We start from the raw sequence: 25,805 nt of genomic DNA on the forward strand, positions 1-25,805 counted from the left end.
TGATCTGATACAGCTTTCGAACTCCAAACAAGTCGGTTTTTAAAAAGTAAAGTGATGTAAGATATGTTCTAAAAAATATCATATTACATACACCAGCTACATAGCTATACAGCCGAGTCAGACGACACAGTTAATTTACTGTTATGCAAATGAATTAAGAGGGCCGTTTTAATTTAGATAACACATCTATTCCACTTGTTCATTTCAATTTCAATTTGTTCCTTCGGTTCAGTTTTAAGGCAGTAGTTCTTTTAACGTATTTTATGCTCTTAGGGCTTGCATAAATATATATCTATTAGTTTTGTTTAATAGAATTCTTGACAACTATGTACATACTAGACAAAACGTAACTGAACGGCAAGTAGTTTCTGGGTGAGCATAAATTTCCTTCATCTTTTAACTATTTAAAAACACGTACCTGTGCACTACCGCATACAAAAACAAGAACAGCGAGCAGAGGTTTGAAATGCCTCCTTATCCTCGATATTAATTCACTCTGTGGAAGCAGATACAAGCGTCCAAGAGATACTGACCCTGGTACTCTTTTAAGCTTTTCTTTAGCTTTTCAGAACATGAATGACTACATTCACTGGGAATATAAAATCCACAGCGAAGGACATGTTTTGTGATTCATAAAACAAGAAATTAGTAGTAAGCGACACACTCGGGGTAAATGCAGAAATGTCTTCTTAGCTACTGAATAACTGCAGGAAGATGGCACTAATCTGCTTGTGAAAGGACCGGAAGGATGTGTCTGGTGAACATCTCGGTTACGATAAATGCTTCAGGAACACTTACTGTAGGTGAGTATTGATAACAGGTATAAATAATGAGGAATTACACAAAACAAATAAATACGTCACTTGTTTAAAATATAAATAAGGAAAACGGAACAGGCAAGAAAGGCCGAGAAGGGGTTGAAAAAAACATCTCGTCCTTGCACCAAACCCTTGAAGAAAGGTCATCTGTCGAGAATATTTATTTTTTTTAATCACCTTTCACATACTGGCATAATTCAGGGGCAGCCTATTCTGTAACAACCCGAAGAAAAATTCATGTTCTGAACTTCACATGAAAACCCTGGACTGCTGACATACGACTGAAATCCAAAACTCATTCTGAACCAAGAACTAAACTCATCTTGAAGCATATTTGTTTCATTTGTAACCGAGTTCATTAACAAGGTTTGGTAGCTAAGAACAGAAGTGATTCACGGCAGAAATATGAGTACATGTAGTGTGAGGCTTTGTGAAAATCTTCAGTTTGTGCCTGTCAGTACGAACATGTAAGGCACGGAACTAAATACACTTGCTTTAGTTTGAACATTTGGCATAACCAAAGGTTTAATGACATCTATATGTAGGCTTTGGATCAACCTGTAGTTTAAAAGCCTGAGGCCAGTGCACCAAATAACACTACTACAATGTACGGTAGTAGAGGGAACACAGCGCCCTCTGCTGCTAGCCAGTGTAAATCCTCAAAAAAAGGTCCAGTGTTGGCTTTTTAACCCAACTTGGGCGCTACAGAGAGGTGATTCTCCAATGTCTCAGTAACAGGACATCAAGTTCATGCCATGAGACCAACAGACCCACTGAGGAGAAATCAAAACGAATCTACACCTCTCTGTTATTTTGTTTTTTACTCAACAAATATCATGCAGTCTTTTAGAGACGTTACTCATATTTGTAGTAGCCTCGTTCAACAGCCTTGGAGGCGATGTGTTCTGCTGAATACCGCTGATCCAGGTCTAGCAGAGCCTGTAGTAATGTGTTGATGTTTGCCCGCAGGCCCTCTTTTTGCATCCAAACCCGCAATAGGTCGTAAACTTTGTCCATAGGCTGCTGCGTTTCGGCCACCTTGATGGCGTTGTCGCTCTGCCGATGTGCTGCGCCGATGCTGCGGAAAAAACTTCGTTCTGCTATACCGACACCTCACCTATAAATCAGAGCAATTAGACTCAAACAGGTCGAAACCTTTTGATATTAGAAAAGATCCCATTATCACCTATTCTTAATAATCAGAGCAAGGAGACTTAAAATAGAAGCTAAAGTCACATTTACTCAATATAAACCAAGAAATGTTGTTATGTTGTACTTATGTATTCTCCAAATAAAGAAAAAAAAATTACATATATAGTAAAATACTTATGTATTCTCCAAATACTGAGAGAATAATATCTTACCAAGTACAGGAACAAGTCTTCTGGGAGGACCATCATCCTATATATATATAAAAAAAATCAGATTTAGCAATGTTGTGAAATTAGTTAAATTTTTAGGAAATAAAGATTTCTGCTTGTGAACAAGGATTTTTCCACACATTTGAAGGCATTATCTTGTTGTTTCACGGCATTTTGGTCTAAAAAGATACTAGTTCTTACTAACCCCTGCCCATGGCTCTGTAACCATCTCTGGCTGTCTTGGGGCTGGGGGACTCGATTGTGGCGATTCCTCGTTGTAGACTGCAGGAGGGAGGGGAGATAGACTGGTTTGGGAAGAGCTGGTAGTGTTCGGCAAGCTGTCGCCCAATCCCCGGTCCTCGTCCTCCACTGGTATGCTCTTGGTACCTGTTTCCTGTGTTTCTTGCGTCAACAAGGGGCGGGACTCTGGGCGTTGCCCCTCTTTCCTCTCTAATCCAGCATTGTGGGTGTTCTCTTGTTCCTCTTCAGATCTTGGGCGCTTATCCTAAGTGATGTCAAGAAGAAACAACAACTTATTAAAAACTATAAGTTCAAGTAAATAATTAACTTATATACACGGGTTGCTGCCGTGTGTCTCGAGTTTAAGCTCCGTCATGTTAATTCTTTATTGTCTATTTTTTTTATCTTAAAATCTATTTTATACACCCATCATTTTCGTTTCTTTACCATGTGAATATATCCTCTCCATATATTCTACAACAAAAAGCAATCAGAGCGCCTTGTTATCACTAGTTTTATTTTGATTTCCCGAGTCCGCTAGTAGCTTATAGCCCAATAGCATCGCCAGTGTGGTTGTCGCTAAACCCGCGTGCATTGCTAATACTCTATTCACACACATTACCATTGCTTTACTCACTGTTACTTGCTTTAATGGCGGATGTATGTCTACCTTTGAGTGCAGGTGACGACACATTCGAGCTGCATTCGGTGAGTATACAGCGCACTGCTAACAGTCCAACAACCTCTACTTCGGGTGTTTCTCTGCACAGGCCAGGTGTACCCAGGACGCGATCTTCCCAGATGTCCTTCACTCTGGCACAGGGACACCACGGACCCTGGGTACACCCACAGCAGAGGACGCGAGCCAGGCCCCGGGGGACGACCTCTCCCCCTCCGGTCTTCAAGATCTCCACCCGGAAACCGTTTCGCTCCCTCCGCGAGACGGAACGCGAAGATGTGTTCGTCGGAGACTCCATCGTCCGACACATCCGTGCTACGTTAGCCGAAGGTAAAGTGCAAACTCACGGTTTCCCTGGTGCGCGTGTTCTCAATGTTTCTGCACAGATACCCGCGATCCTGAAGGCCGACGAGAGCCCCGGAGCGGTCGTGCTTCACGCCGGGTTTAACGACACCACGCAGCGGCAGACGGAGACGCTGAAGAGGGACTTCAGGAGCCTGATTGAGACGGTGCGCAGCACGACGCCCGCGGCGACGATCATCGTGTCAGGACCACTGCCCACGTAACGATGAGGACACAGAAGGTTCAGCAGACTTTTTGCTTTAAATGAATGGTTATTGTCATGGTGTAAAGAACAGAAACTGCTCTTTGTAAATAATTGGAATCTTTTCTGGGAGCATCCTAGGCTTTTTCTCGCCGATGGCCTGCACCCCAGCAGAGTCGGAGCGGAACTCCTCTCGGACAACATCTCCAGGACTCTACACTCCATATGACTAGTAAGCCAATTCTCAAATAACTGCTTTGATGGCTTTTGTTCTAAGCTACTACTAATTATTGTAGAAACCTAATTTTCTGTAAAGTTGCTTTGCAATGATTTGTATCATAAAATGCGCTATACAAATAAACTTGAATTGAATTAAATTGAATAAAAAATAATTATTTTTAATTATATTATTTAATTAATATTTATTAAAAATATTAGCAATTATTTAAAATTGTTTTAAATGTAAAGTTTCTTTGCAGCATCAGAATAATATTAGAAATAATATTCATCTAATGAATCAAAATAATGCATAAAAAGCCAACAACCACTTACAATAGGAATTTTCACTTCTTTCAAATCATCAGCAGGACCTGAAATAAAGTTGACAGCAATTATGTCCATAAAACGTATGCATTTAAAGCAGTTTCAATAAAAGTACATTTGATTTTCCACTTTGCTGATCTACGGCATAATACAATGAATGCATTAAATGTTGCACAATATACTTTAAATGATACAGATATAACCGCTGCTGCAGTGTTATTAAATACAAGTAATAAAAAAAGGATTTTTAACATACTGCTTAGTTGACGTTGGTATCTCTTATAGAGGATTATTCCAAGCAGGATGAATATCAGCAGAAATAAAATTGGTACAACAATCGCTGAAAAAGAAGAGATGATGAAATATTTATTTGATTCATTGCATGATGTAGTGTCATTAATGTCATGGTTGAGTCACTTATTTTTAACAATTTTAAGTGCCCCATTATGCCATTTCCAATATTGGCTTTCATGCAGTGTTTAATATAGCTGTCCGAAAATGCACGATAAATAAAGTTATTGTCTCCCAAAATAAAGTATTGACTCTGTACAGCCTAAACGAGGTCGTTAGTAATTTGAATCCCACTTCCGTGATGGCTACACATAACACATTTGCTTAATTCCAGTCTATGTTCTACATTGGCTGGCCGCAAACAGACTGCTTCTCTAATCTCAGGGAGTTCAACGTGGGAAACACTTGCTCTTGAAAGATGGCTCAGTAGTACCCTGTTTATTTGGACCAACTGTCTCCACTGAATCACAACCTGTAAGTATGACAAATAATAGATGTTTATATTTTCTATTGAGGGTTTAAAATGCAGAACTATGGCAATGGGCATATCATTTCTGACACACGCTGTAAGCGTTAGACCAAAAAAAACAGACCCATCCAACCAACAAAAAAAAACAGACTAATCTAAAGTAAAGGATTTGAAAAAATAAACCTAATAATCAAACTGCTTCAAACTAGTTGTTTGAGAATCACTTGGAAAATGAGGTGATATTAAATGCATATTTTGAGAAAACTAAAGCATTTTTTTAATCTTGCATGCATGAAATCCTATTGTAGGAGCCTCCCAAAACAATAACATTAAAAATAAAAAAGACATAATAGGGGCACATTAAGTTAATTTTGGACTTTTGTACACATGTTATAGTACTTACCTATAGTATTAGTGTTATTTGATGCCAAAGGCTTGTCCGTTGGACCTTCTGTCGGAGGAGAGTTTCGCTTCTTGCACTTCGTATTGGATGTCGCAGTGCAATGGCTCTCTTCTTCCTCATCAGCTTTGCACCTGCAAAACCACAGTCAAAAATATGCCTTTTTAGAAAAGGTGTTAAGTCAAAGGCTTAAAACAGGAGTCTTAAAATGATCGTCATTATGAATAGCACAGTAAAAGCCTCAGGGGTTAAAGGTGGAGAGAATGAATCAGTGGGAAAGTGATCTCACTCATTGGATGTGGTGATCTAAAACAGAGGCTGGGGCTAAAAGGTTAAGAGAATAGAAGGTGGGAGTTTCAGATCTGTCTGCTTTCATCTGGGTGTTGTGCTGCAGAACAGAGTTCAAATGGGAAGTGCATGTTCCAGAGGAAATGAGAAACTCACTTGGAGCATTTCTTGCACACTTCACATGGTTCGTCCGGCAGGCAGAAGGTACCAGGTTTGCATTCACACTTTGTGTTGCTTGTGCTGATGCATTCTGCAACCACGATCTGATCTGTAAAGGGAGGAAGAGAAGAATGAAGAAATCAGAACAAGTGGATGAGAATCAATGGACCTAATGGTTTTTGCCTCAGCAAACAATTCAGATCCATGGGACAATTATCTCTCTGAATGGTGACCTGAGTGTTGGATCAGTCCAGATTTGATTCAGATTCAGAAAGAATGATACAGTGTCTATCTGTTACAGCTAACATCTGCCTCGTAGAACAGCTGGAGTAGCAAAACAACGTCTAAACACACATCTGAAGGATGAACTGAATGATTGCATAAATCCAGATTCAGTCCAGATGCTAAGAGAATAATCCAGATAGATTCAATCCAAATCTAGATTTAAAAAAATTATTCTATATATGATTGTTACAACTACAACCTGTCTCAGAGAAAAAGCTGTAATGCACCTTTGAAGGGTTAAAGTAATTATGTAAATGTCAGATGAATCCAGATCCTGATCCAGATTTAATCCCCATTTATATGAAATTATAATACAATGTATATATTTGAAAACTAATATCTGCCTCAGCAGACAGTAGAAACGGCACCTCTGCAGGGTAAGATAAAATAGTTAAATTTTTGATAAATCCAGATCCTGATCCAGATTCAATACAAATTAAGATAAAAAAAATGAATCAATGTTTAAATGAATGATTGGATGAATGTCCAATCAATACAGATCCAGTTTCAGTCCAGAATTACTTTCTCTTTACATTTAGTACAACTAATGTTTGCCTCAGAGAACAGCTGAACTGCATGAAAAGTCTTAATCAACACACCCTCGTGACTCAGCAGGCAAAGGACTAACCTGGGAGTGATTAATTGCGCAAAATAGATACCGAACAAGACGCCACATGATACAGGCACGCCCTGCATCATCCTAAAACCCACGCATGCACACAAACCTGGACAAGAGACACAAAGGTGCGAATAAACTAGAGGATAGATCAGTCATTCATACACACACAAATGGCTAGTGAAAGAACACAGGAGTGGGGCCACACCCAGGCCGTGTAACATTAGGAGATCAGATTCCCAGGAGCGAGGTGTCCAGCACTGGAAACACTAGACTCAGCTCTATTCATGGAGCCTGCTTATGTCCCCTTCCTCTTGAGAATCCTATGGGAGGCTTAACGGGCGAGCGAGATTTTGTTTATACGAATATGTAGTGTTTGGATCTGAACAAGCAGTAGGGTCTTGTGGGAAAGAGTGTTTAGGTAAATCAAATGACTTAATAAACGGTGAATATGGCTGTCCAATCAAAATAAACAGCAGTTTAATGGATGGCTTTGACTTCATAGGAACCAGGGACAGACTAAATAGCTTTGCAGAAGAATGGGCTGTCACAGCAGAGCTTTCTGCGATGGGTTCAACGTGCTTTAGATGTTCCGTCTCACTTGGAGATCACAGTATGCCGCACATTTTTCCATTCTGTACAAAAGGCGAGTCTGAATTTCCAAAAGCAAATCATTCTGATGCCAGCATTGTTATATCATCTCAGAAATGTTTTGTTTTTTCTAATTTCTGTTTTCCGACAGCAGATTCAGAGGTTGAATGTTTGTCCAGTAGTCACCGGTGATGGTTTCCGTTATTGCCTTCCCAGCATGCCAAGGAAGGACCATGTGTGTTCCATCATTCAAGATGTATAAATTTTACATTCCGGAGCGCTCTGCTTTTCTAGAGAGTCAGAGCAGACTACAGATGGCTGTGTACTGGAAAACTCAACAATCAATTACAAAAGCAGAAGGTTGAGATTTCTGTATCTCCAAGTGCCAGTCACAGACCTGACTCAAACACTTACTTTAAACAACTCTAAGAGGAAGATCTGGCTTTGCCTTTTACAAACATCTATTTGTGATATTGACTCAAACTCAGGGGTAAATGGCTGGTTTGGAGAGGAAAGTGGAGAACATTACCTCTGTGGCACTGGCTGCACTGCAGACACTGCTCCATGCCTGTGGGGTGTTCCGCATACGTGCCCTTCTCACATGGAGCGCAAATGCCTTTCTCCTGGTCCCTGCTACACTTCTCCTTCACATAAGTGCCTGTGAATAGAAAAAAAAACAATGTTTTAAAGAAAAGATTTCATGAAAGACATTAGATCATAAGATATGGCATTCGGAGAAAAAAGTAGAATGGGAATCAGTTCTTACTTAGAACTCAAACTAATTTAAAATAACTGTATTATTAAGACCACAGAATGGTATATATGCTGACACCAATGATCTAGTATTAAAATATTAATTAGCATTACTCCTATGAAAAAATTACTTCTTCCCAAAAAGAACACATAAAGTACATTATAATTAACCCAAATAATACCACAAAAAACAACACATAATCAAAGAATGCAATTTTGAGTCCTGTTTAAACTGCATGCCTCATGTTCTTAAACCAGTTATCTAGTATAAAAATAATAAAAATAATAACCAACATTTCTTGGTACATATTCTGACACCAGTTATCTAGTATTAAATTATTAATCAGCATTTCTCATATGAAAAATGTACAATGAGTAAATTTTAAGGTTTTTTTTTTTCAAGAATCTATTTTTGTCTATTAAGTGCCATTATGTTTCATAAAATTGGCTTGTTGTATTATATTCAACATTTGTTTTTACGTGGTTTTCATTACATTAATCATATTCTCATTTAAGCTGCTCTTCATGGGTGCTTCATGTTTGCAGAGAGCGAAACACATGCAGGCCTTGTTTGCAGAGAGCGAAACACATGCAGGCCTCCATTACTGTCATCCTGGATATCTAAACACCAAGTCCAGGCCTACAAACACCTCCTACAGCACAAGCCTTACAAAATCTCTCAAGAGACACAGCTCTGTGATAAACCAGAGTTTTACAAATGAGAATGCTGAGTTTAAGGCTAATGAAGACTGTTGTAAAAGAACCATTTTGCTATTTTCATCAAAGAATAATACTCTTAATAGCAGCACTGACAGATGTTTGTCAGCACCTCATCAACAAAGCCTGGAAAGCCATTTTAAACATCTTGAAAATCAGTGTATGCTTTAATTTACTCCTTTGAGCGAGTAATTTGTGTTTACACAAATATACTGGCCTTCACAAGGGAAGTTCTCACGGTTTGACAGGAACTTCAGAGATGGATCTTCACTGCAACTTACCGGCTTCACAGTTCTTGCAGCAGAAGCTGTTGTGAGGGTACTCCTGGTTTTCCACGCAGCTCATCTGTCTTGCTGTGCGGTTCTGGAAGTCTCCTGCAAACCCAAGTTCTGCCGCTCCATGACCCATATGAATCAAAGCAATGATAACAGGGACCTGGAGAACGGGGGAAAAACGAAATGAGATATTTCAATATGCATTCATGATGATTTGCAATTCACGTATCCCGGTAGGTACTTGGAAAGATTTTGGTTTTACTTTGTTAAATCTGTAAAACAGAAATTATGACTTACATTAATATTTTAGAAAATATTAGGAATAGATTTGTCAGTAGATTAATTGTGATTAATTATCATATTTAATGCATTTGTAAACAAAGTGATTCATTCACCTACTTCAGTTGAACTAAAATAAGATTAAAAAAAAATTAAACTCGTAAACACTTCAGACAGCAGATTTCTAGGAATAAAGACGGCAAATGACTGTTACATGTCTCATCTGGATTTAATTCATAAAATAATGTTGTTGTTGCCGTTGGTGCAAATGAATAGTTATTTGAGCTTTACTTATGGGGCTGCGGGGGTACACAAGAGAAAAAAAAAGGCTGGGAAGAACAGTAGATAAGAGGTTTCTTCCAGAGAAATACCAGTTTTGTACTTTCACACGGCTGCAGAGTTGTGCTCTCTCACACACATTTAACCTTTCTTTCTCAGTTCCAGAGGCAAACAGAGAGGTATTCTGAGTTCTCATAACTGACCTTGTGTGAGCAATCTAGGATTTAATTCAAACCATCTGATGTGCACATCTGCAGAGCAAAGCTAATTAACAGAGCAGGAGAGAGTTATTTCCTGGACCAGAACAAAACAACCTACCCTGACAAAACTCTTAAGTGTTCTATGGGATCCATGGAAATACCAGTAAACGTCTAAAAAACTATTTCTCAAATGATGGGAAGAAAGTAAGCTCCGACAAGGTCACAGACAACAGTGCAAAACAATGCTAAATGCAAATAAAAACCAACTAATCATATGATTATACATATTTAGGACTGCAAAATAAACAGGCATGTCAGCTTTTAAAGGAGAGAACAAAACAAGTCCAATACAATTTGTAGTTGATGTCAAAGGCACCCAAATTAACTCAACAGTAATTCATCTGTCATTTGGACATGATTCTTTTGATTCATTAGTTTAATTAACTATTTAAAAAAACTCACAAACTCAAGTTAACAATTTGAATCAGTCTGTTGAATCCTTCATGGAATAAACCCACTGAGTCCATCAGTGTTGGTTACTGAATCAGTTTGACCCATTTTTTATGCTAGTTTTTTGCACTTTGAGAAATCTAAATCAGTATCATTGTTACAATCAAAGGCTTACTGTCCATATGACAATGTATATTTAAAACTGCATGTGCACAACAGATATTTTAATAAACATGTAATATGCTACCCTTTACCAAAACAGCATGGTAATATTAATCTCTTAAAGGTACAGTAGCATAAACATCCTGTTGATTTGGAACATGGTCTGTGGAAAATGGTCATGTAGAACTTAATTATGACTGCTTTGCAACAAAAAACCACTAATAATATAATATGACTACAGTAGGGAAATGCTACAAAAGCGCTTCTTTTTAACATTAATACGGCAATATAAACAAATGTCCCGATGCTGGTCAATGGGCAGTCAGTTCGGTATCTCCGTCTTTTTGTCTTGGAGAATAATGGGAAATGTAGGCCGTTAGATGGAGCCGGTAGTGTCGAGTTGCTGGTGAGGTGTATGGCAGTGGTGTTGTGTGTCTGGGAGAATGTGGGTCATTTGAAGTGGTGGCTCTAAAGTGTGTTGTTTAGCCGTAAATGAGGCCTTCTCATTGACATGCTGAAAGGAGGAAGAAGAAAGAAGGGGTGCCTCAGGGACAGAGTAAAGTGCTCGTCTGAAGTAGAAGACCCCTGCTCCCTATGCACAGTCCATACAGAGCTGCTGTTGACTCCCTCACACACACACATCTCTGTCTGCTCACAATGACCGCCAAATATCTCTTCTTTTCTCTCATTTGACTCACTCACACACACACATACACACACAAAGAAAGAATGAGAAGCAACCACCCTATCACACTCCTTTTCCTCTTATACACACACACATATAAAGAAGAACCCTTGCCCCTAGTTCTCTCTATCTCCCACACACATTGGCTTTCTTTGAACATTTCTGTTAGATACTCATTCACCATATGGATGTGCTCTGATACACACACACACACACACACACACACACACACACACACACACACATTGCCACACATCTCTTTTATCTTCAACACTTTGCATTTAACTGAAACCTCATGGCTCTATCTAGAGAGCAGGGTTGTGCTGCTTTTCTCAGTAGTAAAACATAAGTAATTCATATCACAGAGTAAAAAAAGATGGTAAACCTGTAAAATCAAAACTTGATGAATAAACATTAATAGGATAGTGGTTTTGATTTTGGATGCTGGTTGGACATTTTAGAAAGAAGTAAACAAATGCCCATAAAATCTAAATATTTTAATATGTAAATTGCCTCTATTATGATTGGCTAATCATTGTTTACCAATATTGATGAATGCTGAAATATGGGTGTTCACTTTAATATGCCCATTAGTAATATGCAGGATGTGATTTAATCATGCTGATTTCTGTTTTTGTAGCTGTGTTCGCAAAAGAATCATGCACTGCATACTGTATACTATCTGCGTAAAATAATACTAATTCTAATAGTAGCATGCTGCATTGTTGTTCCAAAAGACGATGCTGAACATTAAAAAAATAGCATTTTTAAATGTTCTTTTGGAAATAAAACATTGTATCAACACCATTTGAATAATGAGTCAAAATTACTTTAATCATAATGACATTGTTTCTGAAAGAAGTTACTTAGGCTCACTAAGGCTGTATTTATTTGACTAAAAAAAAAAAGTGAACTAGGCCAATTGTTACAACTTATAATATATATGACAATTTGTTTTTTGTTTTTTTAAATGTAATTTACTTAGTTAAGCTACATTGCTGGTGACAAATTGCAACAGCAAAACTTCAGATGTTGACTGTAATATTATGTACTAATATCTGTAGAATAGCAACTGGGTTACCAAAACAGAAGAGCAATCAGAGAAGACATTCCACAGAAGAGAAAAGCAGAATGCTACTTGTAAACTAGTATCAAATAGAGCCGAACAGCTGCGTTAAGACACCACAGAGGACCAGGGGTATTAGAGAATACAGTGATACGTGCTATAGTGTGCAACTCAACCAGCAAAATGAGGTTCTCAACAACTACTGCATTGTCAAACCGCAGATTTGAATGCTAATTCATCTTTAATAACTGAAATATCACAACAGCCACAGTAAATCAACTTAAAAACAGAGCAGAGACTCTATTCGGGGTTGGAGATGCAATGTTTGGATCTCGGAGGAGGGTACAATGGTCTTCTTGTTGGAAGACGGATTGAGTCTATCAGCCTTGAGGGGAACCGAGATGCCATTGAGTGTCCACACAGACAGTAAAACCTCTCGAGACAATGAAATAAGTGCGGGTGAACTGAATGCATGTGTGAGAGTTTCTTGAGCGAGTATGTGTGTGTGCTGGAGTGGTGGGGGGGGGGTCTGAGACAAAATTTGGCTACAGTGAAGCTCTCTGGATGTCAGCCATGCCTTGTTGTTCTAAGGGAGTTTCCTGGATTGAGCAGCACTGTCGAGCCACACTCTCCACGCTCACGTCAGACTTTCCACAGACGTTCACATGCACACACACGCACAATCGCACCATTTAGACACAGCCGTCGGGAGGTGGGGTCAGAGAGCGACGGCTATGGAGTGCTGGAGGAATTTGAAAAGAAAAGGAGAAGGGGGACAGATACAATAGACGGAGTGTGAGAAACCCAGAAGTGGTGCAAAACGTAGGGCAGGCGCATGGGAGTTTGTGAAGGCATGGCAGAGAGGAACGATGAGTGAAAGAACAGAGATTCCTGACTCCGAATGGACACACTGAAACCATTCAGATGAGGGGAACATTAAAAGTCAGAGTAATGAGCTACAGTACTCGTTCTTTTTCACCCAAACACACACACCGGAAAGACTGAGTTTTCTCAGATGGGATGAAGGTACAGGGTAAACACACATATCGGTTGCTCCAGCCTGAAAAATTAGTAGCTGCATTAATGTCCAACACCTGTTCTGGCCCCCTTGGCACATGCAAACCCATCTGGGTCAAAGTTCGCTTATTTGCCAATGACATCACCCACCAATGACAGTGGAGCCTGTCTGACAGATGTCTATGCCAAGCGCTCGTTAAAAAGCAGTCAAACTTTTTCCTGACTGCGTTTGTGTGTGCGGATGCTATGGAAACTTCACGTCTCCATGGCGACACGTCTGATCCCAGAACAGGTGGTCTTTTTTTGTTTGGAAAGGCACGGATAGGGAGGCTGGGGGAGCAGTGACATCACTTCCTGTGTCTGCACATTCCAGATCTAGTGAAACACTGGATTCCAGAGTGGCACTAGAACTAACTTGTCAGCTTTCTTGCTGACAGCTCATAGTGAAACTATTAACAAACAAGAAACATTGGACATCATGACATGGCTTGCTGGAATGAAAAAAACAAGTGTTTTGATGCGCTTCTGCAATTATAGCCACACCTTTTGAAGATTTTAGTAAAAAACACAGTGACTTCCTGATGCTTATACTGTACCTCAAAACAATCTTATTTTACTTTTTTTTTCTGCTGGTCTACATTAATTTTCACTGGCTCTGACACAAACTACAAATGTGATTGTTTTATGAATATTAACAAAAATTTAATTACAAATTAATTTTTATACTATTTTATAATTTTTTATTTGTCATTTTAATATTATTTATAATTATACACATAAACAAACATTTAGTGGGGTTTTTTTTTCAATCAAATATTACGTTTTCTTTATGAAGACAGGTGGAAATTATAAAGTTTATAGAGGTTTCAGGAAGACAGCAATAAAATAGAAAATTATGCCATGCATACCAAAACAATATTAATGCATGTACATGATAAGATACCATGATAAATAAAATAAAATAAAATAAAATAAAATAAAATAAAATAAAATAAAATAAAATAAAATAAAATAAAATAAAATAAAATAAAATAAAATACTGATACTATGGTGCAAGTCACAGTTTCATCAACCGGCTGGAACCCACTTACATTGGTCTTGTTTTTGAGCCCTGACAAAGTCTCCTTAGTAAAAATTTTTTAAAATGAATGAAAACTGTCAGATGATGTTCTTACTAGGGATATAACAATTAACCGTGAGCCGGTTGAAAATTGATTAAAATATGTGATGATTCAAAACGGTTGAAATGCTAAACAAATTGCAATTTAGTTAGAGGTAGGAGTTTATATGAATGCATGTCTGAGGGGAACTTATTGTCTTTAGAAAAGTTCATGTTATTTTTCCTTTTCATCTTGCCTCTGTATAATGCATATTAAAGTTCATAAGTGCAGCGCTGCTTTGTTTACATCGGAAACCAAGGAATTGCTTTAAGTGCCACCTGCTGGCACAGAGTGAATCTGCATCTTGTTCAGCTCATCTGCTGTTTCTGTTTCATGCCGATATTTTTTTATGTATAGTTTCACAAAACTGAAGTCAAATCTTTACATTTCTGCTTCAAATTTCGAAATTATGCGATCTAATTTATATTAAAAACTGCTCAAGTTGCATGTATGCAGCATCTTTGTTTGGATCATGATAAAAATGCATTGGTTGCCTCTAATTTTAATTGGAAAGAGCACAGACAAAGCCTTATTTTGTTTATATGATGAAATTTATTTTATTTGTGTTATTTATTTGATTTGAGGCTTGTTTTAAAATTTCAATTTAGTTTTGTTAATTACACTTACATTATATATAATATATATATTTTTTTAATCAGACGCTTTTATCCAAGCGACTTACAAATGAGGACAATAGAAGCAATCAAAACCAACAAAAAAGCAATAATATGCAAGTGCTAAATTAGTATATTATTATTGTGAAATTAAAATATAACACTAAGAAGCATACAGCATTTTGTACAAGCAATAATAAAAGGACACATTTAATTTATAATTTGTCTTAAATTTCATTTTGAAAAAAAAGAAAAATTGTGAATCGAATCAAGTTGTGAAATCCAAATCGTGAATCTAATCTAATCGTGAGTTGAGTGAATCGTTACATCCCTAGTACTTACACAATATATAAGCTTACATTACATTACTTACATTTATCTAAAGTTTTGTTTGTTTCACTTCATTTTGTGATGCAAACATCCAGAAGACATTAGCGGCCAAATACAGACAATTTAGTAAAAACTACAATCCAATCCTGCCTCAATAATTACACAAAAAGACAGATCTTATGCTAATAACTGTAACTCAAACATAGTTTAGAAAACTAATCTCATCTGGAAAAAAAGCTTTTGTGGACTGGTGGTCTGGCTTTTATTAGCTAGCGCTGCTAAAAGTGAACTATTGTCTCCATTATCAGTGCTTCAAGACTATCCCGATAAAGCGCTGGTGAACCATGACAAAAGCGTCTCAGTAGCAGAGGGATGCGAGTCACCCGCTAGGCATGACCGGTTAGAACTAAGATAAGACCAGAACAAACTCAACGCAAACTGGCTTCCTGCTTTCCCAGGCAATTCATTTATTCAGGAGGAAATGGCAGTGAAATCTGGTTCAGACTTCAAGGTCTCCACTCGCTTCAAATCAAACTTGTGCATTTCAGTTATCTCACAGAACATCCTTCACAAAAAAGTGAGAAGGAAATGCTCACACGCAGACACATTCACAGGGTCCAGACAGCCTGTGGTAGGGTTTGGCCTGTAATAGGTGGTCAGGACGTAGACCAACATGGTAACCTTAACCTCTAATTAACTGAATGAACGGCAGAGAAAGAATGAATGAGTTTTGTTTGACTGGCTGACCACCAAAGTAAACGTAACCGAGAGCGGTGGTCACAAAAGAGCTCATGAATGAACCGATTAATGCCAGTGGTGGCATGCAATAAACAACCATAGCACACAACTGTTTAAAGAAACCTTTGGCCTGAATGAAGGTGCTAAGTGGGCTGGCTTCCTTTGCTACACTTAAACAATCAAGTTTACAATGCTCACTGCCAGCTCTAAACTACTAGACAAGAACATGAAATCTCCATTGTTTAAAAGTGCCTGTTTCCACATGGATACTGTACTACACACACACACACAATCTCTTTCACACACACACACACACACACACACACACACACACACACACACACACACACACACACACACAGACACTCACTTCTGGCACAATCTTGGCTAATAAGTGACAATAGGGTCTCACAGGTTTTATTGTTTGGAGTTACAGTGCGATAAGGCCGTCAGTCATTCACGTTTGCCGCGTGTGTGTACGTGTTCAATTAGGGCTACATCCGTACTACATGCTGTACAGTGCATTTCATTATGTATAATGATTGGAATTGACGGACAGGCAGGAGTTTCCCCCCGTACTTAACAGATGATTTCTATCAGAGCTGTCGGTTAAGGGATGGCATGCCATTTTTCATTATTTCCAGCAGTCCGGAACAGGAGCCTTACGGAATCATGTGCCTCACATTAACCACAGATTACAGTCTTTTAAGCATTATTATACTGACAGGACGCACATGATAAACATTCTGCACAAGGACACAGGCTCATCGAAAGAGGGGAATGATTGATAGAGAAAGATTTGTTTTATTTTGTATGGTTTTTTTCATGATTTTTGATAAATATAAAGTATAAAAGAACAGCATTTATTTAAAATAAAAATTGTTTGTTATATGTCTTTACTGTCACTTTAGACCTATTTAGTTAATGCATGCAGAACACAAACACACACATATGTATATATATATATATACATATATATATATATATATATACATATATATATATATATATATATATTACATTTATCATATATATATATATATATATATATAAAACATTTTCATATAAAATCTGTGTACTAACCAAGGGGGAAAATTTAAGTAAATCAGATGATTCAGTGTAGCGAGATTTCACTTTTGTATTAAATTTACAGGAAACACACAAAGCTCTGCAACATAGCAAAATTGCTTTCAAAACATTGTATACTTTAGTGAGGCCACAGCTGCCCTCTTGATGTATGACAGTCACACACATACTGAAACTTGTGAACTCTACCTAAACCACAGATCATGTGAAGGCACACATACATACACACACGCACACACTAGCATCTTGAGTATGAGCGTGTGAAAATCTGTAAATGGCTCCTCTCGGGGAACACAGGAAACAGTCAGACAATGTGGAGGCTTCATTTGGAGTTCAGCTTCATGCTGGGCCACAGAAAAACACACACAGAGAGTCTTTAATGGGAGTTCTATGAATTTTTGACGACAATAAGCTGCACAGTCATTTACCAAGCATTTAATCCTTCAAATAAACCAATATATTCTCCTAAAAGTGTCAACATCAAGTTTCACAACTATTCCAGTTACATCACAACCCCAAACCACATACCGAATGACAGAATGACCCACACATTCTAAAACCTCCATCCCAACAAGTGTGATTTCTCAGTCCCGTGGAGGTGATGAGGGGGGTTTTGAGCGAGCCCTCAGCCTGAGAGATCAGGCAGGCGGCCTGCTGTCCTTAGTGTGAGTGGGAGGAAATTAATAGCCCCAAAATGCCACGACAGCACAGTCTTCTACATTACAGATTTCCTGTGGCTTTTCTGTCTTCTGCTAATTAAGAGTGCAGAGAATAGCGACCAGACAGGGCTGTCCTAATCGCTTTCCTTTAGAAAGAGGAAGAGAGGGTGAGAGAGACAGACAGACAAAGAAGTGATAAAAAAAAAGTGATTTACTGTGAACTTCCTGTGTAAAACCACATCTGCGGTTCTGCACAATATATGAGGTACAACTGGTGAGATAAAGAGACAAGTTTACACCTCCATTATAGTTTGTTTGGGATCTTGAATCTATAAGAAAGGACAAAAAATCTGGCCATCCACATTAAAATGTCTGACTAACAGCTTAACTTCCAATTCACATTCTTTATTTTCTTCCCAAACAAACTTTTATGTCTTTAAATACCCTAGACAGCATGCTTCATGTTTCACATTACTGGTTTGGGCCCACAAGCAAAACATCTGAACTTATTTAATAACGTTACATTCGATTTACTTAAAGTGTGACGCATTTTCTTTTTTTGGCAAGTAGCATAACTTCATTAGGTGGGACAAACGAGATAAAATGCCACAGAACGAGACAGAAAAGTTGAATCCTAACAACAGCCAGAGTAAAATAACCTCTACCCATCCCTGCCACATTTAATTAGCATTAAATATTTCTCTTTTAGCTCTTTCCATGGTAACCACAGGAGGTAAATAGCTTGAATATGCGTCACAGATCAAAGTCTCATCCAATGAAAAGCTTTAAAGCCTGGATGACTCAGTGCCTCTTCTCGTCGACAACCCAATTGATTATCAAAAACAGGTCAAACGAGTTTCAAAAGGACTTTATTGTAGGTTAAAATCACCTTTGCTCGTCAAGTAGTTAATCTTTAAACTACTGAATTCTTATCAAAGGAAAAGATGTGTCAGTTTCATCAGCAATAATACAAACAACCTGGCACAAACAACACATTTTATTTATTTTTTTACTTATTTATCTGAGACAATATCAGTAGAGTGGTATATAAATTGAGTAAGATGGCATTTTAAGCTTGAAGAACATATTCCCATGACATTAGGCCAACGCCACGCTGGGTTGCCTCACTCATTAGCTAGCCTCAGCTCAGTAAGCTCACATCAGACAGAGGCTTTGTGCTGAATGCCTTTCCCATTACTCACACAAGCAGGAGGTTCAGTACAGGAGTGTTTTTTTTTTTTTTTTTTACACTGAAAGCATTCTTTGACCTTTTCAAGGTGAACATTAATTTAGGCATCTGCAAATGTCAGGGTAAAGTAATTCTAGAGATGTAAGACACTCTACAAAACAAAATCAAAAAAAAAAACAACTAATTAATTCAAAAAAAATAAAAACTTAAAGTATATTATATTGTATTATATAATACTATATTATATAAAAAAATAAACTGCTTTAACATAAACTGTTCAAAAAATTGTTTAGGCAGTGTGCAAAAAATATTGCATATAGCCTTTCAGTTAATACAATCATAATATATATATAAAATATACAGGTATATATTTTAATGACAGTTTTAAAAAGCTCAGTGCTCATTGTGCAAAAAAAAAAAATATATATATAAAAAAAATATATCCTGCAGTCTCTTGATACAGTCTCTTGATACATAAATATATTTTAATAAATACATAACATATAAAATATACAGAAATATATGTGATGAAGTAATACAAAAACAAATTATATATATATATATATATATATATATATATATATATATATATATATATATATATTATATATATATATATATTTATTTATTTATTTATATAATTTGTTTTTGTATTACTTCATCACATATATTTCTGTATATTTTATATGTTATGTATTTATTAAAATATATTTTTGGATGATATGTATCAAGAGACTGCAGGATATATATAGTGTATTTATAGAAACCTAAACAGTTGCTCTTCGCTTCCTGACATCAATAGCAAGATAAGATTTAAAAGGAATACTCTCATCCACACAGTAAATGCATATGGAAAACATCTGCAAGGTGTGACCAAGCTACTATTATGACATTATTATCTAACGCTTAAGTGAGACATAACACCCTCATCTAATTTCCTACATTCAAGCACACACCCCAATTCAAGTGTGTTTGCCACAGCAGGTCACCCAATCTGTGATTCACCTGTGGATTTATCAGAGGAGAAAACATAAGAATAAAAGAGCAAGTGGGTGTTGTTTTCAAGAAGAAAGGATGGCCAATGACTGCTCAATTTTAAGTCAAACTAATGGGTAATTATTGTTTGAAGACACTGGATAGGGAGTATGTGTGAACACAAAAATGTCTGGTTTACTATCCTTGTGGGGACTCTCCATAGGCATAATGGTTTTTAAACCGTACAAACTGTATATTCTATCGCCCTACACCAACCCTACACCTAAACATACCCCTCACAAAAATCATTCTCTATGATTTATAAGCTTATTTCCCAATGAGGACCAGAGCCCGACCGATATGGATTTTTGGGGGCCGATGCCGATGCCGATATTAAATCGAAAAGAGACGATTTATAAGCCGATATTTTGATTTTGAAAATAAACTGGATATTAGACCCATTTCCTATAAACTACACTTACACAACATTCAATAGTAAAATATCTGCCTGTTCTATGTATGTGGGCTGTATAAACCATTTTCCCAGAAGGGATTATGTTAAAAAAAAGCCTTAGATTACAGTCTCAATGACTAAACAATTGCACATCAAAAGTATATATTTTTTAATGATCAAAAGAACACTGCATTAGAGGAATCTTTGCAGAAGTAGTCCCACACTTTGCTGCTACAGCTTTCACCTTTTTCAGCCATTCTGTAGGGCAGAAAGAGAGACAGAGAAAGAATAAGCATGTGTTATTAAATAATATCACCATGTATCATTACTCATGTCATCATTAGAATTATAATAATAATAAACAGGGATCTCCTACATAGGCAAAAAAAAAAAGGGGGCAAAAATGAGAAATATATATATATATATATATTTTATTTGTCAAGCAATAGGTATTACCTATTACCTACTTATATTTAACATATTATTACAACATATTTCCTGTTATGTCTGTAAAGCTGCTTTGAAAACAATCTGTCAAAAAGAAAGAAAAAGCGCTTGTTCAGCTCACATTTATTTACATGTCCCCTCTGGTTTAATCATTTCTGACGCACCTACTGTAGTTACTGTAACTACACTATATTTGCTCTCACAGACACATTCACAAGGGACCCGTATGTCTTCTCCTCTTCTCTTTGTGCAGTCTGAATCAAAACATCGTCACGCGCTGGCGAACGTAAAGTTAGCCTACTGTTACCGGAAGAACGGATTACAATCAATTCGAAGTTGAATGGTTAACGTTAGTGTCATGAACACACCGCTGTCAATTTTGAGAAGAACCACCTTCAAACAAGTTAATAGCAAGCATTTTTAAGGGGCCTGCTAAAAAGGAAGCTATGTTAGCGTTAGAATAACGTAACAGTTGTTGTTTTTTTTTCGAGGCACGCTGTACATAACTTCTAGTCATTGACTACACGCGCCCCCCCTGCCACAGTTACGCGGTCATTATGTGGGAAAACACTGCAGATATATTTAGAATAAGTTAAACGCTGACGTTAGTAGTTTGACCTTTATTATCGTTCGCGCTCTTCCACTGATAAACATGGTATTAGCTTTGTGGCTAATCTAATATAGCAATGCATTAGCGGCTGTAAGTGATGTTACAGAATCCTTAGAAGTGATAATGATAGGACCGTTAGCTAGAAAACTACCACACTGTTTTTATATACAGTGTATGAACTAAATCTACAATCATTTCACATGACGAACGACAGACCTCACCGTCAAAAGAGTACATCTCAGTGGCTCGGCTGATAGCTTTCTTCTGTAGTGGATTTCTGGCGCTGTTGTCAACTGGGGAGTTGCAGAACTCCCTCTGGTGGGCAAACTATGCAACACTCATAACATGAGTGAAGCATGAGACTCTGTTTTTTTATGTTTCATCGGCCGTTATAAACGCCGATTTAAATGCAATTAGCTCATATCGGCCGATAATATCGGCCGGCCGATATATCGGTCGGGCTCTAATGAGGACCACAATGTCACAAGTCCCCACGAGTCAGTGTGTATTATTCAGGTTTATGTCCCCACTGGAATAGAAAAACATGCACACCCACAGAAATGCACACTATTAGCGTTTTAGCTGGAGTCAGTGGGGGTTGAATAGAAGGGTAGCTGAATAGCAGGCGCATTGTAATATATGTAACGCATCTCTTGTTCAGTCACTGAATCTGGGTGCAGTGACCTGTAAGGTGTGGCCACCTTAGAAATAAATGAAACACTGACAGATGCCTCTCCTTTCCTGGGAACAGCTAAATGGCAAAAGAAACAAGCCTAACCACAAACCCACATGCTATCAAGCTGCTTTCATTTTGACTGCAGATAATATTTAATTTTGTCTCCCACTACTTGAACTTTTTAAAGCCACACGACTTTAATGTCACAAGGAGGATGAATAAGCTGAAAATTTTGCACATGATTTTACAACTCACGAAAATGTATGACCTCCCCACTAATGGATTTTATTAACATTAAGTTTTAGGTTAACATTTATATGAATGTCTATATCTCAGGTCATGTAACCACCAAGCATTTCACCATTTTTAAACAATTGTTTGCCTCACTCATTAATTTTAAATGGTCATTAAGTTTAAGTTCAATAAATTGTTAATAAGCCATTTATTGGCTTATTTGGCTTTTACTAATTGAGAGACTACAGAATATTTGCACTTTTAAAATCCTAAATATAAAAAAAAATAAAAATTAAATATACAAAAACTAAAATAAACAAAAATATATTATATTAAAAAAATTTTTTTTTTTAAATATATATTGTAGAAAGCAAAATGCTCTTTAAAATAATTTTTGATGATTTTGATGATGTCATATTGCATGAAGGTCAATGTCTCCGAAGCATTTAATTTCTATTTTCATGTGAAGCAAATTTCCCTCATTGAGACAATAAAGTTTAAGCAGCAGCATCACATCTACTACTTGTATCAATATGAGTTTATCCTAAAATCATTGTGCAAAAAATTATGTCAAGTCATATAAACCAAAAACATCAAATATACAAAAAAAAAAAAAATTTTTTTAAAGCTCCATGCATACTAATCATAAAATAAAAAAAGTCAAAATAAATAAATAAAAATAGTTGAATGGAGAGTTCCCTGAAGCATTTCATATCAACTATAACAACATCCTTACATAACAGCCGTAAAGCTTGAGAGCAGGATAAATGTGCTTCTCAGTATAAACACTTCTGGACCTTGTTTATTGTGGGTAATCTACAGCAGAGACTAAAAGATATGGTACGATTTTTAAAACAGGCTCCCACACATCCACATCATTCTGATTACTCTGATAATGAGCGTTGCATTTAATTGCATCACACAGTCTTCCCTCTTCCTGTCTCCTCGTAAATGTGTATTCTACAAACATCTGACAGTGGAAAGTGGCTTTAAATGGCTCCTAACGAGCAGTGGGATGTAGACTACGCTCTGGAGTCTTTCTTGTGGATCCAGAGGTATGTAGCACATGTCCTGTTTGGATTTCAGAGCAGCTCGGAGAGATACCATGCACACTTCCTGTCCATGCCCACACCCTAGAGAGCACACTCCGATAACATCAAGAAGTGTGAGAGGGTAAAAAAAAAAAAAAGTCAAGACAGGGAGAAAGGGAGAGAGAAATCTGTGCACAAAGTGAAAAGAAACAGTATTGTTCCTAAGAAATCCCAATCAGAAAGATAATGGAAAGACTTCGGGATCGGTGACCCCTGCTTCAATTGTATGTAAAATGTTTGTGACTCTGGGGGGAAAAAGTATACAAAGATCTGATTCCTGTCACTGCCATCTTTGTTGACAGGAAGTTTACAGTGGGAGCGGTACGCCTCCGTCCACCCCCTCCCCATCCGCTCTCACTGGCCCAGGAATGTTTGAGCTATGCAGACTGGCAAGGATGCGCTATCTTCATCTAGTAACCAGCCAACCAGAGCAGACCCATAACTTAGCAAAGTTTACAGCGTGCATAAACAGTCGTGTTGCAAACAATCTCTGCCCTGTCATTTCAATAAACAAACATGGGCTTCAAAGTAGGGTGAGTTTGCCTGGGGTTCATGGGAAAGAGAGGCTGTTGAGGTCAAGGTTACTAGTTAAGATGGCCATCACTCCTTTTGATGCTTTTATTATCTAATTTACTAATTAACTACTGATTAAATGCACCAATTGCTTCTTTATATAAATGTATATAAATACATAATACATGCATTATCACAAAATAAAGTTCAATGCCACAACTAACCTGTGTTTTCCAATACGCTGCTTTATGGAACGGTGTGATTTTAAGTTAAACACACACAGCGTGAGCCGAGTGTGGCTCTGAACTCAAGGGAAAGTTTTAAAGGTGAGTCTCGACATTCAGTCGGTGAAGCGTTTTCATAGTGCCACTTTTGGCAAAGCAGAGCTGGAAAAACCAACAGCAGGGCAGTGAATGGCTCTTTCAATGTGGAATAAACTTAACACTGGCACTACTCTTAGAAAACTCTCACAAGGCAAGGTTCATAAGAGAAGAGAAGACTGGGAACTGCTTTACTAGCTGAACTGTTCGATAATTGGTTCAGCTGATATTTTTAACCAATACTTCCACTGTTCAAATCAATATGCCACTATTTGGTGGGCCTCTTAAAACAGCACTCAAAACTAGTATTCATAAAAGTTATTATTTAATAATTACAGTCACTGATTCTCAAGTGAATATCACGCATCTTATCAAATACTCATTTGAAATAAATGAAAATAAATTCCAATGAATTTGAAGTAAATACAAATATTACTACTATTTCTAATAATAAGCAATGTAATTATTATTAATTATAAAATATTTATAATGCATATTTTTATTGTTGTAGCCTAATGATCATTTAGTTATTATTGTGTCAAAAATTAGAAATTAAATAGAAATAAAATCTGTCATATATCAGTTATATGTACCAAAAGCCAACACATCAAAGTAATATTGTTTAATCTTTGTAGTTTATCATAAAAAAGTATAATGAACTACACATTAAGACTGTCTCAAAAACTAGACAGCATTTGGGACATTTTGGGTGCACTGAATGGGCAAAAAATGTTGCCTAGGGGTAGGCAGCTCACTAAGATTTGAGACAGTCTACAAGCCTTTTCTGATATTAGTCATGAAATCAAAACTCAATATAAAAACATAACACTATGTTAATGTAAGTGAACTCTGAGCCAGAATAAAAACATCAGCGGCATGTTCAGTTTGACGAGGTTCATTATCACTATCCACTTTCATATTTGTGATAATACAAGCCTTTCACAACAAATTAAAACAGTATAAGAGAAGAAAAAAAACTGAAATGACTGAAATTATGTTAAACAAAACCAAAAGCACATTATGAATAAAATACACTTGATATGCATCGAAAAGTCTGATAAAGAAACGCATAATCATAGAAAATGACTTCGTAACATTCAAAGCGTTATGACCGCTCACACCAGGAATTCATATCCATGTATGCTACAAGTACAGAATAATGGTGTGCCAACAATAAAATAATCCAGAAAAATACACACTGTTTAACCAAACTACCCTAACAAAACCCGTGAGATATCTTACCATGACTTTCATCGTCGTGGATTTATCCATCCTGTAAAGGATGGCGCGTTTTCGCGACTTTTCCAACAACTTCTTGATTCTTTTACGCTCCGGAAACAATGTTTTCAGAACAAACTATAAAAAAAACAAGTGACAACCCAAATCAAAGTACATCCAATGTCTGACGGCCTGTCAGGACCGAATCATTTTCGGCTGCTTTCTCGTTGAAACACGGTTCGCGTAATGCGACGCTTCTCTCTGATCTTATTGTCAAGATGAAAAAGTTAGACGGAGTTCGGTGACGGCGGGTGACGTCACGCT

General features: G+C 37.2%; 1 protein-coding gene across 1 annotated transcript; it reads right to left on the reverse strand.

Annotated features, from left to right (window-relative positions):
- Positions 1-1,249: 1,249 nt before the first annotated feature.
- LOC109064451 (tumor necrosis factor receptor superfamily member 1A-like) lies at positions 1,250-25,760 on the reverse strand. Its single transcript, XM_042711438.1, has 10 exons — positions 25,506-25,760; positions 9,036-9,189; positions 7,814-7,942; positions 5,790-5,901; positions 5,349-5,479; positions 4,442-4,525; positions 4,195-4,232; positions 2,385-2,684; positions 2,147-2,219; positions 1,250-1,918 (listed from the first exon to the last, which is right to left on the reverse strand). The coding sequence occupies exons 1-10, from the start codon at positions 25,533-25,535 to the stop codon at positions 1,674-1,676; spliced, it is 1,296 nt and encodes a 431-aa protein (XP_042567372.1). The 5' UTR covers positions 25,536-25,760; the 3' UTR covers positions 1,250-1,673.
- Positions 25,761-25,805: the final 45 nt, after the last annotated feature.

Source organism: Cyprinus carpio, chromosome A21, assembly GCF_018340385.1.
Source record: "Cyprinus carpio isolate SPL01 chromosome A21, ASM1834038v1, whole genome shotgun sequence".
Taxonomy (NCBI): Eukaryota; Metazoa; Chordata; class Actinopteri; order Cypriniformes; family Cyprinidae; genus Cyprinus; species Cyprinus carpio.